This window comes from Lucilia cuprina, chromosome 4 (assembly GCF_022045245.1).
Source record: "Lucilia cuprina isolate Lc7/37 chromosome 4, ASM2204524v1, whole genome shotgun sequence".
Classification (NCBI taxonomy): domain Eukaryota; kingdom Metazoa; phylum Arthropoda; class Insecta; order Diptera; family Calliphoridae; genus Lucilia; species Lucilia cuprina.
Genome location: NC_060952.1, coordinates 9,403,812 through 9,421,170, shown reverse-complemented (window position 1 = coordinate 9,421,170; position 17,359 = coordinate 9,403,812). Strand labels below are relative to the sequence as shown.

At 31.0% G+C, this 17,359-nt stretch overlaps 1 protein-coding gene across 3 annotated transcripts in view; it reads left to right on the top strand.

The window, feature by feature from the left end:
* LOC111686270 (serine/threonine-protein kinase D1) overlaps positions 1 to 16,320 on the top strand; it is a 23,140-nt gene extending 6,820 nt beyond the window's left edge. Inside the window, exons 2-10 of one of the 3 annotated variants that reach the window (XM_046948815.1) lie at positions 4,376 to 5,092; positions 10,990 to 11,134; positions 12,086 to 12,223; positions 12,338 to 12,534; positions 13,791 to 14,874; positions 14,939 to 15,147; positions 15,211 to 15,556; positions 15,620 to 15,802; positions 15,868 to 16,320. In XM_046948815.1, the coding sequence (XP_046804771.1) occupies positions 4,967 to 5,092; positions 10,990 to 11,134; positions 12,086 to 12,223; positions 12,338 to 12,534; positions 13,791 to 14,874; positions 14,939 to 15,147; positions 15,211 to 15,556; positions 15,620 to 15,802; positions 15,868 to 16,061 (2,622 nt within the window). In that variant the 5' untranslated portion in view covers positions 4,376 to 4,966 and the 3' untranslated portion in view covers positions 16,062 to 16,320. Of the gene's footprint in view, positions 1 to 4,375; positions 5,093 to 9,172; positions 10,041 to 10,989; positions 11,135 to 12,085; positions 12,224 to 12,337; positions 12,535 to 13,790; positions 14,875 to 14,938; positions 15,148 to 15,210; positions 15,557 to 15,619; positions 15,803 to 15,867 lie in introns of those variants that run through there. The other 2 variants (XM_046948817.1, XM_046948816.1) reach the window with 2 other exon arrangements.
* The last annotated feature ends 1,039 nt before the right edge of the window (positions 16,321 to 17,359 follow it).

Here is a 17,359-nt window from a genome sequence, read left to right as displayed (position 1 = left end):
TAGTCTATAGTCTAGTCTATAGTCTAGTCTATAGTCTAGTCTATAGTCTAGTCTATAGTCTAGTCTATAGTCTAGTCTATAGTCTTGTCTACAGTCTTGTCTATAGTCTTGTCTATAGTCTTGTCTATAGTCTAGTCTATAATCTAGATTATTCTATAATCTAGTCTATTCTATAGTTTAGTCTATAGTCTGGTCTATTGTCTAGTCTATAGTCTCGTATATAGTCTCGTCTATAGTCTCGTCTATAGTCTCGTCTATAGTCTAGTCTATAGTCTAGTCTATTGTCCAATTTATAGTCTAGTCTTTAGTTTAGTCTATGGTCTTTATAAATGTTTTAAAACGAAAAACAATCTGTAACATTGAGAATTAAACATAAATCCGATAAATCCCCAAATTAAAAGTCCCCTCTCCCAATGGTGGGTAACACACTGGCCTAAGTCGTATAAATCTCTTATTCGTTCTCTCTTTATATATATGTATATCTACCTCTCCCCCACTTGTAAAGCAACCTTAACTAAATATGGTGTTAAATGAAATTGTTGCTGCTGCTGTTACCATTTTAGTTATTGTTGTCATTCTTTTACCTCATTAAGTACGTTATTATTGTTATTTTTGCTTTCTGACCACTTAAAAATATTTCAAAAGAATTATTTTTGGTTTCAGTTATTGTTGCTTTTATAAATTAACTGCATTCCATTATTCAAATAGGGAAAATTATTTTCATAAATTCTGTACACAATAACAATAAAAAAATAAATTTTATTATTTTCGGCCAAAAAAAAGATTTAAACAAGATTATGTTTATTTGAATAGTAGTTATTTTTTTTTGTTTGTATTTAAATAAAATCAATTTATGCAGCTGCTTATTTTTATGTATGAAATTCAATTGATTTGTTTGGATACACGGGTATGAGGAGATATACAACTATTAATACAATCTCGATTCAGTATCTATGTATCTGTGTGTGTATGTTACTTACTGTCTGTTTCATATGAGGGTATGTATGACTAATATAAAATTGTTTTGGGTTTTTTTGAGATTTTTTTTTGTTTTTGTTTTTATTTATTCCTCATTGTCATATTGTTAGTGTAGTTGTAGATTTATTTTAATTTTTATCACAATTTTAAATCAAATCGAAAATTAAATATAAATTAAACTCTTTACGTGTAGCAACACAACAATGAAACAATTGTATCATTTATTCAATATCTATTAGGTTTTTTTGTTAAAGAAATTTATAAAAAAAGCATTTTATACACTTTTTTCTTTAAACATTTAAATCCGTCAACCAAAGGAAATTTTATAAGTTGTTTGTTGTAAAGTCTCCAGCAGGGAATTTCCAGTTAATATGATCTGTCACCTACAAAAATACTCTCATTTAGATTGTGTCAAATACACACATACATAAATAGCAAATACATTTTACCGGTAGATAAAAAAAATTGTGTTTGTTCAGTTATACAAATTACAAATTGTGTCAATTCCGTTTTCTTTGTAAAAGTGTAGAAAAATAAATACGTTTTCCTTTCACTATGTTTTCTTTTTTATATTTTGCGTTCTATTTGACTTGATTTGATTTAATTTGCAAGTGACATTTAATTACGTGTTAGATTAAGTTTTGTCTTAATGCTGAAAACATCCACCATCAAAGACAACAAACCTACTTTAAGAGAAAATGTGAAATGTTAATGGATATATACATATCTGCCAGTTATTTACTAATTAAGTAGATCAGACTTGTCAGTTAGCTGTGCTTCTATCTGTCTGTTGAGTGCATCATTTACTTTCGAAATATGAAAAAAGAAATGTTTAAATATGCGAAAGTTTTAGCTATCACTATTTTCTTAATATTAATTATGGTTAAAGATGGTCCAACAGTGTATAGTTTTGAAAGAATGCATTTTCAATCTTATACAACAAAACTAACCTATAACCTCACAAATAATTGAAACTTTTAGTTCATTGACCTTTCTACAACTGTCGAATGTAAGTAAAAATATGCAGCAACTAAAGGAATATAAAATTCTACCGGAAATTTGCAATTTTGCCAGAAATTTAATTATTTGTAAAATTCGAAATTTGTATAAATTTAGGTTAGGTTACGTGGGTTACCCTCTAGTTAGCAAGTTCACTCGGAGGTCTTGAGGTCCATTGTGATACTTTTTATTCCCTTAAGTTAAGTTAATAGTTTCCCTACCTAATTTCTTTCATTATATAGTTTTAGCGTTCTTCGTATTAACCAAATGTCCTAAATAAAACTGATCATGTTTACTACGACGTCGTATATACATACGACGTCGCAATATAAATTTTATACACATCCTTTGTCTGAAAATTAAAAAGCGTATTAAGCTCACAATCAATTGTGAATTAAAAGCAACACTATGCACGTGTGCATATACTTGACAACGGATGTTATTGAAAAATTTGGTACCAGCCGTGTATATATATTTTTCTCTCTGAGTACGTTTCGACCAGGTAGAAGTTTAATCAAGTTCTTACTAAGAGGTAATAGAGTCTTAGTTTTATCTGTTTGTCAGATTGGATCAGAACAGTGTAGATATTCTCCAAGTGGTAATATTTGAACACCTGAGTTCCGTCTTACTCAAAGGCTTACTCAATTTGAATAGGGTCGACGAAGAAGTGTGAATATCACTATGCTCAAGAACTAAGTCTAGGAACGACAATTTCATGGTGCAATCATAAGATATTTGATTGCAGAAAATTGCAGAAATAAAATCTAAAATTCAAAATTTTACCAAAAATTTCACATTTCCCCAAAATTTCAAAATATTACGAGAAATACAAATTTTCAATAAAATATTTATCAAAAATTCCAAATTTAGCACAAATTCAAAATTTTCACTAACAATTTCATCTAAACTCATCAGAAATTCCAACTTCTTAAGAAATTTGTTTTTACCAAAAAAAAAAAAAAAAATTTTACTTAAATTTTGTCCGAAATTCGAAATTTCACTAGAAGTTCAATGGATATCTATAAAAAATTTTATGAAAATTAAATTTTTTACATTAAATTCCAATTTCATCAAAAATTCAAAATTTCACTAAATTTTAAATTCGAAATTCTATAAAACAAATTTTCGAAATTTCATTTCAGAATTTAAAATTCTCCCCTAATTCGAAATTTGACAGGAACTTCGCACCTACAATTCGAAATTAAACCTAAAATTCAAAATTTTACCAAAAATTTCACATTTCTCCAAAAATTTCGAAATATTACGAGAAATACAAATTTTCAGAAAAAAAAAATTTATCAAAAATTTCAAATTTACCAAAAATTCAAAATTTTCACTACAAATTTCATCTTAAACTCAAAATTACATCAGGAATTCCAATTTGTTGGTTTTCACCAACAAATTTAAAATTACATCTAAATTTTTTTAAAATTATCGAAATTGTAATATTCACAAAAATTCGAGATTTAATCAATGATTTTTTCTTATTTCTTTCCGAAATTCGAAATTTCAATAGAAATTTAATATTTTACTAGAAGTTTAATAAAATATATCAATTTTAATAAAAATTTAATTTTAACATAAAATTCCAATTTGATTCAAAATTTCACTAAATTTTCAAATTCGAAATACAAATTTTCAAAATTTCATTAAAAATTTTTTTGAATTTTGTTTAATAGAAATTCCATCAGAAAAAAGTAAAAAATCGATAATTCAAAATATATCAATATTTTTTGGTTTAAAATTTCATCAAAAATTATGATTTCAGCAAAAAAAAAAAAATTGGCTGATTAAAAAAAAAAAAATCGAAATTTCACCAACATTTCGAAAAAGTATAAAAATGTCCCCTTCTTTAGGTTGGCATTTTCTTCGGGTTTTACAAGCTTTCTTAAATGTTTCTAGGTTCAATACTACAGAAAACTCAAAAAGTACCAGTTTAAGATTATAATTGTTTTCTTTTTCCTAATTCCTAAATTTAAATGAAAAACTTCTAAGAAACATGCCTGTCATAGTAAATGCTGTTTAAGATTTGGATTTCGAAAATACTGAAAACATTTTAGAGATAATTTTTCAAAAATATTATTTACACAAACTTGACGACTCCAGACCTAATTATGCTCTACTCATTTTCATATGACCTATTAATACGACTAAAGAAAATTAGCTGCACAATTTTTCTCATAAATTAATTTGCTTTCTTTGTTAAGTGGGTTATTTATTTAACATGTTTTTATTATTACTTTTTTGTATTTTATGACTCTTGTATCTACATAACATGACCTAACAACTTAATCAAATTAAATATTTATGCATAAATGTATGGAAAATTGTACAGTTTTTTTTGTATAAGGTCTGGTAAATAAATTATTAACAATTTATCATTTTATATACTTTACAGAATAAGCTAAAGTAAATATTAAACCAACAACATTGACGTCCAATATTAATCAACACACTGAAAGAAACTAAAAAAGCCATCAACAACATTTAATAAACACCCACCAAAATCAAACCATAAATACAAGCAACCAGGAGGCAGACAGACATAAAGCTAATAAAATACAAGACTCAAAAGAAATCAGCCAAATTAAAAACTATATATACAACGTATGCCACCTAAAAACTCAAAAAAACAATAAAGACAATTAATCACCAAACAGCAAAAGAAAGCTCAAATAAGAAAATCTAAGAAAATTTTCAAGAGAAATTTGTCTATTCATTTGTAGAAGGAATCATAAAGGAAAACTCAAAACTATTACAACTAGAAAGAAGACATTTATTTATTTAATACCCAAAGGTATAAAAAGTTATTGCACTGGCGGCTCATTTCCATCATCAACAACAACAACAACATCACAATCAAACTATTCCACAGCAACAACAACAGCAGCAATACCAACACCAACACCACCACCACCATCATCCACAGCAACAACGTGCTGGCACTGGCGGCATCATTGCAAACAGCAGCACAGTGCCCAACGTTATTATGGAGGGGCCAGAGGTGACCTTTCTCTTTCAATTTGGCAGTATACGTGATGCAGTTTCAGTTGCTGCCAATGTTTTAACATTGAAAACTCTCAAGGATTTGGCATGTGAATTTATCAACACAAAGGTGAGTGAGAAAAGAAAGGCAAACAACAAAAGGGCTGTAAAGGGGTATAAATATTTTAGATTTAGTTTCAAATACTGGTAGGTAGCTGTAGTAGTATTTGTTGTTTTTAATACATGACTTTACTTATGTTTGTAGATGATGATGATGATGATGATGACGACAATGTCAATGATAAAGTTGTTTATTTGTGATGACATGAACATTTAAGTCATCAAAGTTTTAGCAAATATTTGTAGGTCTTTATGTGTGTATACGTACTATTTACATTTAGAATATGTACATACTCTACTTTATTTGTATACCTACAAGTATTTCCAAAAGGACTAAAAGTTAATTAGTTAATCAACTATGTATTATCAACAATGTTTAACATCAGACTTCTTTTTTTCTTTGGACTCTTAATTTAACTTTATATGAAAATTAACTTTCGTTTAGTAAAATTTTCTATATTTACTATGGGTGGAAATTGTAAATGAACCAGATAACGATAGTTCATAAATGATTCGCGAATTAATTTCAAAATGAATGACTCATTTGCAGCTCTGCAGCATATTAAAATGTTTAGAATAATAATCTGTATTAAATAATGTTGTAATCATTGTTTTCATTCAAAATTTTTACGAAATAGTGAGTACATGTTTGGTTGTGGGCATGGTTTGGTTTAAACCCGAATTCGCTGGGAGAGAATGTTGGTTTAAGTACTGATATATGTCTTGGTACTCTCTCCGGTGTTATAGAGCAACCTATGATGGATTTCTGAACCTGTTAAGTATCTCTTACTCATGGCGTTGTAAGGCGCCAGTATAGGTTGGGGAATTTTAGCTGGCTTTTCGTAGACCGTTCCATATGGTCTGAGAATGGTAGTAATGTAAGTTGGTGAACGATCGGGAAAGCCTCCTTTGTCCGACAGGAGACTAGTACCGATTTGGTATATATTTTATTTCAGGTATAAGATCAAACAAATAGAATTGAATTGAAAATTCCTACAATCTTTGTTACATTATCTCGACATAAAGAGGGATCCTGATTTATTGGCTAGGCATTTTGAACTACCAAGTTCGTGCTGTTGCCGAAACAACAGGGCTATCTCAATAGTGTGGTTGCGAGGTCTTTAAGCGAATTGATGGGGATTGCATTTTAGTTAATGCAATCTTTCTGGCATCAAAAGGGTGTTCTCTTTCCTCAATGACCGGCAGATTGATTTTTCCTGAAGTTATGATCGCCCCTGATATTGACTTGTGACCCTGAAACCAGTTATTGCTTCTTCCTTGCGGGGTATGCATTGGGATTGATTACATGCTGCCTTTCCTTCCGAAACGAGGCTACTAGTTATAGTTTAGCTTCAGTACTTCAGCAAAGTGCTTGTATGTACCTGGATTGGTATAACCATGTAGAAAGATTGCCATCTGAGTTTTTCATATAAGGATTCAGGAGTGCGTGATGGTCTTTCAGACAGGTGTTTACGTTAAGCACATAGACATTCTTTTACCCCGGGTACCCTTGATACAATCCATGGAAAAAGGGTGCTAATAGTACCTTTAGTCTGTCAATATTGTAAACTGGATATGTTTAAATGTATCCTAGGGTCGAACCGGAGATCCTCATAATCTGTTACCAAGGAAACTGGTAGCCCGCAGGCGAGTTTCACACTTTGTGCAAATTGTAGAGGATGTCCCTTTAACAAATTAAACAAAATTCGCTATATGACAATTTCGGTTAAAAGACTGATGCACAGTAAAGTCTATAATTCGGGATAAGTTCGGTAATGTTGCCGAAGTCAAGAGGGCTGACTGTGGGACAAGCCAGTATATTTCATTTTATACAAGAAATTTACGTATATATTACGAAAGTTATACATGGATTAGTTTCAGTGAGTGCATTGCTTAATCAATAAATGTTTCCAACTAAATCATTCAATATTTAGTTAAATTAAGTTATTGCTCATTTCAGTGCAAGCATACATTTCTATGTAGTGAAAAGTTATGTATGTATATGTATGTAAGTAAAGTAAATACCTGTGTCCATTGCTTTTTTTTTCTTAAAAACCTACTGAAATACCTATTTTCTAAATTGGTTTCTTATCGCAGTTATTTAATCATTCACAACCATTGGGAGAAGGAAAAACTGCATACAGGAGTAAGAATGCATTTTTATCTCTCTCTTTATAATTGAGTCCTTTGACAGCGTTTCTTTTTAATAACTTTACAAAAAGCAAAAAATAAATACAACAGACATGTTGACTTGTTTTAAAACAAATATGGAAATATGTATAATTTCATGTCAAACGTAATTTTGTGTCATACATTTGTTGTTGCGCTGTCATTTCTGCTGCTGTTAGCTGTTATCAGGCATTTAACATTATTGGACAGTTTTGTACGTTAGTTCCTTCATTCTATCATTCCTTAGTTGAAACATATAAAAACATATATTTCAACAACATCCCACGAGAATTGATGACACACAGAAATACATACATTAACTCAAACATACACATGCACAGTATTATTCATGCGGTGCTAAAGCAAGAATGACAGAACTGTTGTATACTTGAACATGGAATAAATGAATGTTTAAAATAAACAAACTTTCAACCTTAACCAAACGAATTCTAGCACAGTGACTGTGTTATACAAAACCAACCTCTGAAGAGTAAAAATTGTGAGAGGAGAAGAAACAAGGAAGTATGGGGGATTTTCTAACGCCGGAGTACTTTCAGGCAGTTGGCATAGAAAATCCCATTTGACATAAACCACGTGGGTTAAATAAATTTACAAATAAGTTAATAGTAACTTAATCAAAAATATTGCACAGAAGGTGCAGGGAAAGGCAGGAGAAATTGAAATAATATTAAATTTAATAAACTCGTAACTATAGAAGAAGGTGTGTTGGAAAGGTAAAAGGTAGTTTTGGACTTTAAAAGAGTAATTATTAAAAAATTTTTATAAATATCAAATCTATAAGTTAAAAAAATAAAACCTGTACCACCCAAAGCTAAAAATGTGGACTTTGTTAGATACCTTCTTAAGTCGACTTGGGCGGATATTACCTAAAACCATAAATATGATTTTTTTGGATTTTTAAAGTTAATTTGTATCAGGGTTGGCAAAGTTGGTACAATTGTACTTTTTTGGGTACAACTTGGTCTTCAAAAGTACAATAGTACTTTTATATTTTTTAACACAAAGTTTAAAGAACTACCGACTTTGAAAAAAAAATTTAATACACTTCGGAAGAAGATATTATAATGAATCCTGGAATAGATTATAACCAGACAGCATTTAACAATAGGTCAAACCTGAGCACCGCAAGGTGGCCAGTTTCCCGCAGGAATTTTTCCTGGCTGGACATTCGGCTGAGGTTCCTTCGGGATCCACGTAGTGGCTGTGGTTTAAACCCAAATTCGCGGGAAGAGTAAGTGGTGGTTAAAAGACCTCTGTGGGGTAGGGCATCATACCAGGTACTCACGTAAAGCACTCGACATTCATTTGACTGTCTTTTGACCAGTCTAAATCTATAGTTTTTAAGCACCTTAAACTAGAATTAGTCTTTGGACTAGTATAAAAATCAAAATACTAGTTAATTGACTTGTTATAGACTACTCGCCCATCTATTTTATGGAATAGTTTATTGTCTTTTCATTGGACTAGTAAATTGACTAATATTCTAGAAATATTGATTAGTTCTACATTGATAAAAATTTTACAAAAATAGATCTGACACAAAAAAGTACAATTTTAAATTTGAAAAATTCCATTTGCCATCCCTGATTTGTATTTGAACAAAAAATAAACACTTACAATTTATATTTCTAAGGAATTCTTTATCTTATCCCAATCCATTATGAGCAATCAACCCCCGGCAAGCAATTCAAGACAAATGAAATTTCCCTATACATTTTCGGCAAAAATTGCACAATTTCCTTTTCGTCATTATATCAAAAACCAATGGATTTGGAAATATTATTTTTTGGCCTGTCTCTGTTGCGTGCCGATCTTTTACAAAATCAGTAAATTGGCCAATTTAAGGGAAAATATAGAAAAGTGGAAGGCTATAAAGCTGAAGCAGCAGGAGGAGTAAAAACATGACAGAAGCGATTAAGAAAATAAAATATCTGCCTACATATTGTATTTAATAAAATTGATTTTTATATTTTATAAAAATGCTTCCTTTTTCGTCTTTTGTCCTATACCTGAGACTAAAACTCCAGATATCAGTTGGATCTTAAAAATTTCATTACGGGAAAAAAAAACTGAGTCTACAATATGACTTTGTGCTTTGTATTATAAAGGGTATATAAACTAATAACCGAACACGCTTTCAGAAATTGAGCTAAAAACATGAAGAAAAGTGAGCCTGCTTTTGTTGTACTGAGAAGTGCTTGCAGATCAGACACAGAATATGTCGGAAACTTTGAAACGCTGACTCCAGATAAAATATCTTGGTCAAGCGGAACATTAGAGCAAATAACAATAGAAATTTTTTGCTACAAGAATATCTATAAAAAGGAGCACAAACTGGGTCCGGGGTTCTATATTTAAGACCCAGAAACAATAACACAAGCATTCAGGCAGAAGTACAATCAATAACGGAATGTGTAAATTGGATTATAATAAATATTGCGCACACAGAGCTTAATATATTTGCCGGCAACCAGAACGCTATTAGGACGATATCAGGTGATTGAATTAAAGTCTAAGACCGTATTGGATTGTAAGAAAGCTTGAAGTGAAAATATCAGTATCAGGCCATTCGGGAGTAGACGGCAAAGCAGGGACGAATATAATAGCTTTAAAGGGAAGGGAACTCGATATAGTTAACCTGAGGAACCATTCGACGCAACTAAAGCTAAATTGAAAATATGGGTGAGAGAATCCAATTAGACCTCTTAGAATAATGAAACAGTGATGAGAGCAAGATGATAACTCCTCTCAAAGTGAGTAGGTCTGAGGTTAGTATGATGGTATGTATTCTGAGTGAACATATAGCTTATGCAGAGGATAGTAAAACTCTGAAACTCTTTATTTGGCACTGTCAGACATTAGTCGAAATTAGATCCAAATATCTTGGAAATGATGTTGTTCCGGAAATAACATTCCTCACTTTCACCGATTGGAAAATTCTTAGGAATTACGTCCAGGGAACTGAGTTTCTGAACATTTAAAAGTAATACAAAAAAATTGTTTATTTCATTTGATTTATGTACTACACATCATTCTAGCAACCTGACCTAACCTAAGGAGTCCATTTCTATATATGCCAAAGGATAAGTTAGCGAAAATTTATTTTCTTTGTCACCAAAAGCCTTCGAAAAATTCTTTACTTATACAGAGTAGTATGACTGTGAGTCGAATTGAATCCTTAAATCGCGATAGCTTTTTAAAAACAAATTCAAATGAAAAGAAAGCATACATAGATGCTAGCACAAACGTTTTATTGTCAAACTTTTCGATTTCCAATAATATATCACTTTTATGGTAAAAATACAAATAAAAATTAATTTAACAAAATTATATTTGCAATTAAAATACCAGCACACAGAATACATACATACGCCATTCATCACACATAAAGAACGCAATCAAATTTATTAAATTAGTAATTACTGACTTATATAAACCATAATTAGTTTTAGAGCAAAAACAAAAATAAAATTTGTGGCTGTAAAATATAGAAAAATGAAGAAGGAGCAAAAGGAAGAAAAACTTGAAAGACACATTCATAAAACTTGTGTATTTTTATTGACCCCAGTAGTCAAGTAGTAGAAACCAATTAACAATTCCTGCTCAACTGCATTTTGTAATTAGTCGAGCATATAAAATTTAATTGTTAAATAGATTAAAATTTATATATCATAAGTTTTTATTACAATTATTATTATTATTGTTTTTTATTTTCAGATACCCGACAGTGGTTTGACCTACCTCTCAGAACGTATATTACTATTTCGTCATGATTACAACAGTCCCAATGTTTTGCACATTATCAATTCCGCCGGAGATGTGGTAGATGAAACTTTAGTGGAAATTGTTCTTACAGCAAGTCGTAAGTTGGAAAAAGAATTAAAATCATTATAAAAAGAAAGAAAAAACTTAGCTCAAACATTAAAAAGAAAAGTTTATTTTTATGCTGTTGTTTGTGTAAAATGAAAGATTGAGGGAATAACAAAATACGAGGATGATTATAACAGTTTGGTATTCTGATAGCTTTAATATCGATTTCGAAAAATAATGTTATACCAACACAACTTAGCGAAACTAATTTTAACTTATAATCTTTTAACAAACAGTCCATATATATAGTGTAGTCAATAGTCTAGTCTATCGTATAGTTTATAGTCTAGTCAAAAAACTAGTCTATATTTTAGTCCATAGTTTACTCTATACTCTAGTATACAGTGTAGTTTATATTCAAGTCCATAGTCTAGTATATAGTCTAGTCCATAGTATAGTCCACAATCTATCCATTGTCTAGTTCATAATCTAGTCTATAGACTATATTCTAGTCCACAGTCTTCTAGTCTAGTCTAGCCTACAGCCTATAGTCTGTAGTATATAGTCTTTACTTTATATTCTATAGTCTAGTCTTGTCTATAGCTTTGTCTATAGTCTATAGTCTAGTTTATAGTCTAGTCTATAGTCTAGTCTATAGTCTAATCTATAGTCTAGTCTATAGTCTAATCTATAGTCTAGTCTATAGTCTAATCTATAGTCTAGTCTATAGTCTAGTCTATAGTCTAGTCTATAGTCTAGTCTATAGTCTAGTCTATAGTCTAGTCTATAGTCTAGTCTATAGTCTAGTCTATAGTCTAGTCTATAGTTTAGTCTATAGTCGGAGAATATACTTTCCGCTTTAAAGCGCCCTATTAAACAAACTCTCGTACTATTTCATATTCGGTTTATTTGTCATTATTGTGTTATAAAAATGAAAGTAAAATAAATTGTTTTATATTTTCTTTAACGTAATCTTCCATTTTGTTTAATTTCTTTGTTACAGCGATTTTATATCCAACATCGGATATGCCAACATTAAAACCACATAACCTAAATGTTCACTCATACAAGTCGCCGACTTTCTGTGATTTCTGTGGTGAAATGTTATTTGGTTTAGTGCGTCAAGGTCTGAAATGTGATGGTAAGTAGAGAATAGAAATCAAAAACTGCATTAGTAATAAAAACTATGAACAGTTTTATTAACAACATAAACGAAAATAATTAATTTCTTTTCGTTTTATTTTCTCTTGTTTAGGTTGTGGTCAGAATTATCATAAACGTTGTGTGGTTAAAATACCCAATAATTGTAATAATTCCAATGATCTGAGTAATTCCTCCAAACGTTCCTCTTTGCTGCAGCCACCCAGAAGTCCTTCGGGCGGTTCAACACAATCTCTTATTTCGAATGATGAACAGCAACAACAAGCCAAAAATGATTCGGGGAGTTCTCTGGTAAAACGGATGTCTGATCTTATGAGTGATAAATTAAGAATTAATTAAAGTTTATAGGCCTGTAGAAAAAATTCGTGACTCTTGTTTAGATTTTTCTAATAGTATTTTTAGAGTATTTTTCGCTCTTACTCTTGTAACTTAATAATTTAATTGTGGTGCTGGGTTTTTCACTTCTAAGTAAATATTGCATTTCTGATTTGACTCAAAACTTATTTTAACTCGAATATTTAGATATTTTGTTCTTAAGATCTGGTTTATTTTCTAAAGTTTTAAGTTTTTGTATATTAAATATCTATTTTTTTGCGTATTTAAAAAGTACTTAATTTTTTTGTTTTAAAATTTTATTTATGTTTAACATTTGTATTTGTATTATCATTTTTTATTTAGTTTGATTTTTGTTAATTTAAATTTTTATTTTAATAAAATCTTTATAATTTAAAAATAAACTATTGGATGTGTCGTTTTTAATATTTTTTGCTTTGATTTAAAATCATTCTTACTTAAACCAGATCTTTACAAAATATGGAAGTATATAGTAGTACGATATAGTTTGAAAGTAACGTTTTTTTTTAAATATTTGAGTAGAATTCATTCTTCAAGTCCCCATTTAAAATATTAAGTTAATTAAGAATTTTGGTCAGTTATTCCCTGGTATGGGTTAATGAGCCGGTGCTCAGAACAGCTCTAGTCTAGTTTCATACCTATACAAAGGTGCAAAAGACGTTTTAAAAGTATAAACGATTGGTACCAAATCGACACCAAAGTGTTTATTATTTTTCAATAACATCCGTTGTCGAAGTATGTACGGATAGTTGTCATATTAACAACAATGCTATGGCGTCAAACAGAACCATACTGTCTACATTGTCCAAATGACAACGATTCGTTGTCGAAATCACAGCGATGCAATGCCGAAATGATTTAAAGTGTAATCGAAATGACAACAATGCTTTCTTACAATGACAACGAAACGTTATTAAAACTATTTTGAAATTTTATAAACATCCGTTGTCTATTGACAACGTTTTGTATCAATTTCTTAATTTTTCGTTATCAAAACAAAAAAGAGTTTCTGATTTGATACTAGATGCGAACAAGTAGAACAGTAGAATTTCAATGGCTATAGAGTATTTAAGACAATTTTTAGAGAGAAATTTATTTATAAGAATAAAAATTCACACATACATTTCAACTCTTTATTCTGATTCCCCGTCCTATAAATGCCGTATTAATTGTCCCCTTTCGCAAACTTTCAGAATGTGCCAATTTACCATAGAAGTCATCAACGTTCTTCCTCGGCCGGTAGTCGAAATGGCCAGCTGCTTGCCAATACCGGTATATGTGCCACAACATCTGCCTATCAGAATATACGCATTCCACATACGTTTATGGTGCACACCTATGGTATACCGACCGTTTGTCAATATTGTAAAAAACTACTGAAAGGACTTTTCAAACAGGGTCTACAGTGCCGTGATTGCCAATATAATACACATAAGAAATGTATGGATAAAGTACCACAAGACTGTACCGGTGAACGGCAATTGAGTCATGGGGACTACAATGAATCATCGTACACACCCACACATGTAGCCCATAAGGAACGTGATAATTTCTTTAAGGAAGAATTCGATGATAGTGATTTCGATGATAATGCCTCAAATGATTTCAATAATAGTCGTACAGGTTATGGTGGTGGCAATAATATAATGGCGGTAAAACAGGGACGCATGGGTAATGTCATGAGTGCTAAGACCACAACAAATGCTCATAACTCACCGCCCGAATTGGTTAATGGTCTTGCGACAACAAATGAACGTACATCGTATAACAGAGATTCGAGATGTATGGCCGAGGGACAATCTGTCGATGGACAATCGGAACAATCAAGTTCTTCATCATCACCTAGTGCCAATATACCCCTAATGCGTATCGTGCAATCAGTGAAACACACCAAAAAACGTGGTGGTCAAGCCATTAAGGAAGGTTGGCTGGTGCATTTCACCAGTTTGGATAGTACAGTAAAACGTTATTTCTGGCGTTTGGATTCAAAGACCATAACACTTTTCATCTCAGAACAGGGTAGTAAATATCACAAGGAAATTCCCTTGGCCGATATACAACTCATAGAGACTAACAATGATGTTAGAGTTGATAATAATTATTGTTTTGAAATACGCACCGCCAATGTCACTTACTATGCCGGTCAAGATCCTTTGGCGGGTGTAAGGGAGGAACAAGCTGTACGTTTACCACCGCCAGATAGTGGTATCGGTACAGATATAGCAAAAAGTTGGGAAACTTCCATAAAACAGGCCTACATGCATGTCACCAATACACGTAAGTTGAAAATTACTTAATTTTGATTAAATTAAAGAAACTATAATACTTGTGTTTTTGACAGAATGTTGCGAGTCTGAGGATAATATACAAGATATGGGTCAATTATATCAAATATTCCCTGATGAGGTATTAGGCTCGGGTCAATTTGGTGTGGTGTATGGCGGTGTTCATAAGAAAACTAAACGAGAAGTAGCCATTAAAGTCATAGATAAATTAAGATTTCCCACGAAACAAGAAGCTCAATTAAAGAATGAAGTGGCCATATTACAGGTGTGTTAATCGAAACCCCTTCACTGTTACCTATTAAACGTTTTCATTTTATAATTCTAACAGAACATTTCCCATTGTGGCGTTGTAAATCTCGAACGTATGTTCGAAACACCCGAAAGAATATTTGTGGTAATGGAAAAGCTCAAAGGTGATATGTTGGAAATGATACTTTCGCACGAAAGAGGACGTCTCAGCGAAAGAGTAACGAAATTTCTTATTACACAAATACTTATTGCTCTCAAGCATCTACACAGTCAAAATATTGTGCATTGTGATCTAAAACCCGAGAATGTGTTGCTCTCCTCCGATGCTGAATTTCCACAAGTCAAATTATGTGATTTTGGTTATGCGCGCATTATAGGAGAGAAATCCTTTAGAAGATCAGTGGTGGGAACACCGGCCTATTTAGGTAAAGTCAAATTTATTACTTGTGAATCATATACATATTTAACCATATAAAATTTATCTTTAGCTCCCGAGGTTTTACGCAACAAAGGTTATAATCGATCTTTGGATATGTGGAGTGTGGGTGTGATCATTTATGTAAGTCTGAGTGGTACATTCCCTTTCAATGAGGAAGAGGACATAAATGATCAAATACAAAATGCCGCCTTTATGTATCCACCAAATCCCTGGAAAGAAATATCATCGAATGGTAAGAATTTCCTTTCATTCTTGTATTGTGCAAAATTTCTACAAGAAAACAAATGTATTTTCCAGCTATTGATTTGATCAATAATTTGCTGCAAGTGAAACAACGAAAACGTTATACGGTGGACAAGAGTCTGCAGCATTATTGGCTGCAGGACAAACAAACCTATCGTGATTTGCGTAATTTAGAAGCTCAAGTGGGTACACGCTATTTAACACACGAGGCCGATGACATGAGGTGGGCTAGCACCGGTGATATGTGACCTGTTAATGAGCAGATTACAAAAGCAGTTAGCAACACCAAACAAACAGATTCAGAAAACAAACAAAACACAGTATCTACACAGCCACAACAACTAATCGCTATAACACCTCTGCTTGAAGAACAAGAAAAACAACAGGAACAACAAACGCCACAGCCGTCAGAACAGGAGCAATTGCGGCGTAAATCCACTCTGCCACAATTAGAAACTATCGAAACTTGTGGTTGTCGTAGTCTGCCGGGTAAACCAAAAGTTGAAGCTATTGGTGATAAAGCTTTAAAATGGATGCGCTCTCATTTGTGTCGTCACATTAAGTGATCTTTTCCACTTTTAACTCTCTTTTTGCTTAAGTGTGTCTGGTTTTGGGATGTTTAAATGTGTGTTTAATATTTGCGTGCAGCTAATTTATAAAATAAAAAAATAACAACGATCAAAACTGTATATTTTATAAAAGAATTTTAATAAACTTTTTTAACATTAAGCTTTTACAAAAATTGCTCTTGTATTTTTTTTAAATCTCTAAAACTTTGTCTCTATATATCTCTCTATATGTCTGTGTCATAAGACTTTTACTTTAACTTAAAATTTCTCTCTGTACCTAAACTTTAAAACAAATTCTGTTTTCTTTTTATTAAATAAAATTACAGAAATTGCCTAATTGTCATTTAATTGATAAGAATATGTTAAATAAATTATAGAAAAGCTTAAAACAATATTGTGCTAAACAAAATTCATTTTTTTTTTTTTGAGCTGAATAAAGAACAATTTTATTATTATTAAAAAAATATACATAAAAACATAAACAAATACAATTTAAAAAAATATATATATTAATGCGATAATCTTTACAAATATACAAATAAATGAAAGTACTAATATAATGTTAAATACATACAAACACACATGCATATGTACATATATGTATGTATTTCAAAACAAATAAACAACTTATGGTAAAATTAAGATGATCATTATTAATGCTCATAAATATTGATGAATATTTTCTGAATAAAATTATAAAAGACAAACATAAAAAACATCCTTATGAACATTTAAAATAAACGAAAAAGAACTTTTATTAAGAAAACGATTGGAAAAAGTAAGAATTTCTTAAATTTTAGCTTAATTTCGGAAGGTGGATTTGAATATGGTTGTTCCATAATAAGTAATGGGTTTATTCTTTCGGAATATATTATAATGACATCATCAGGCAATGAAAATTTAATGCTATTGTCCTTTTTTCAGGTAGTTTTTGACATGAAAAATTGCCTCAATGCCACCACAGAAAAGTACTTTTT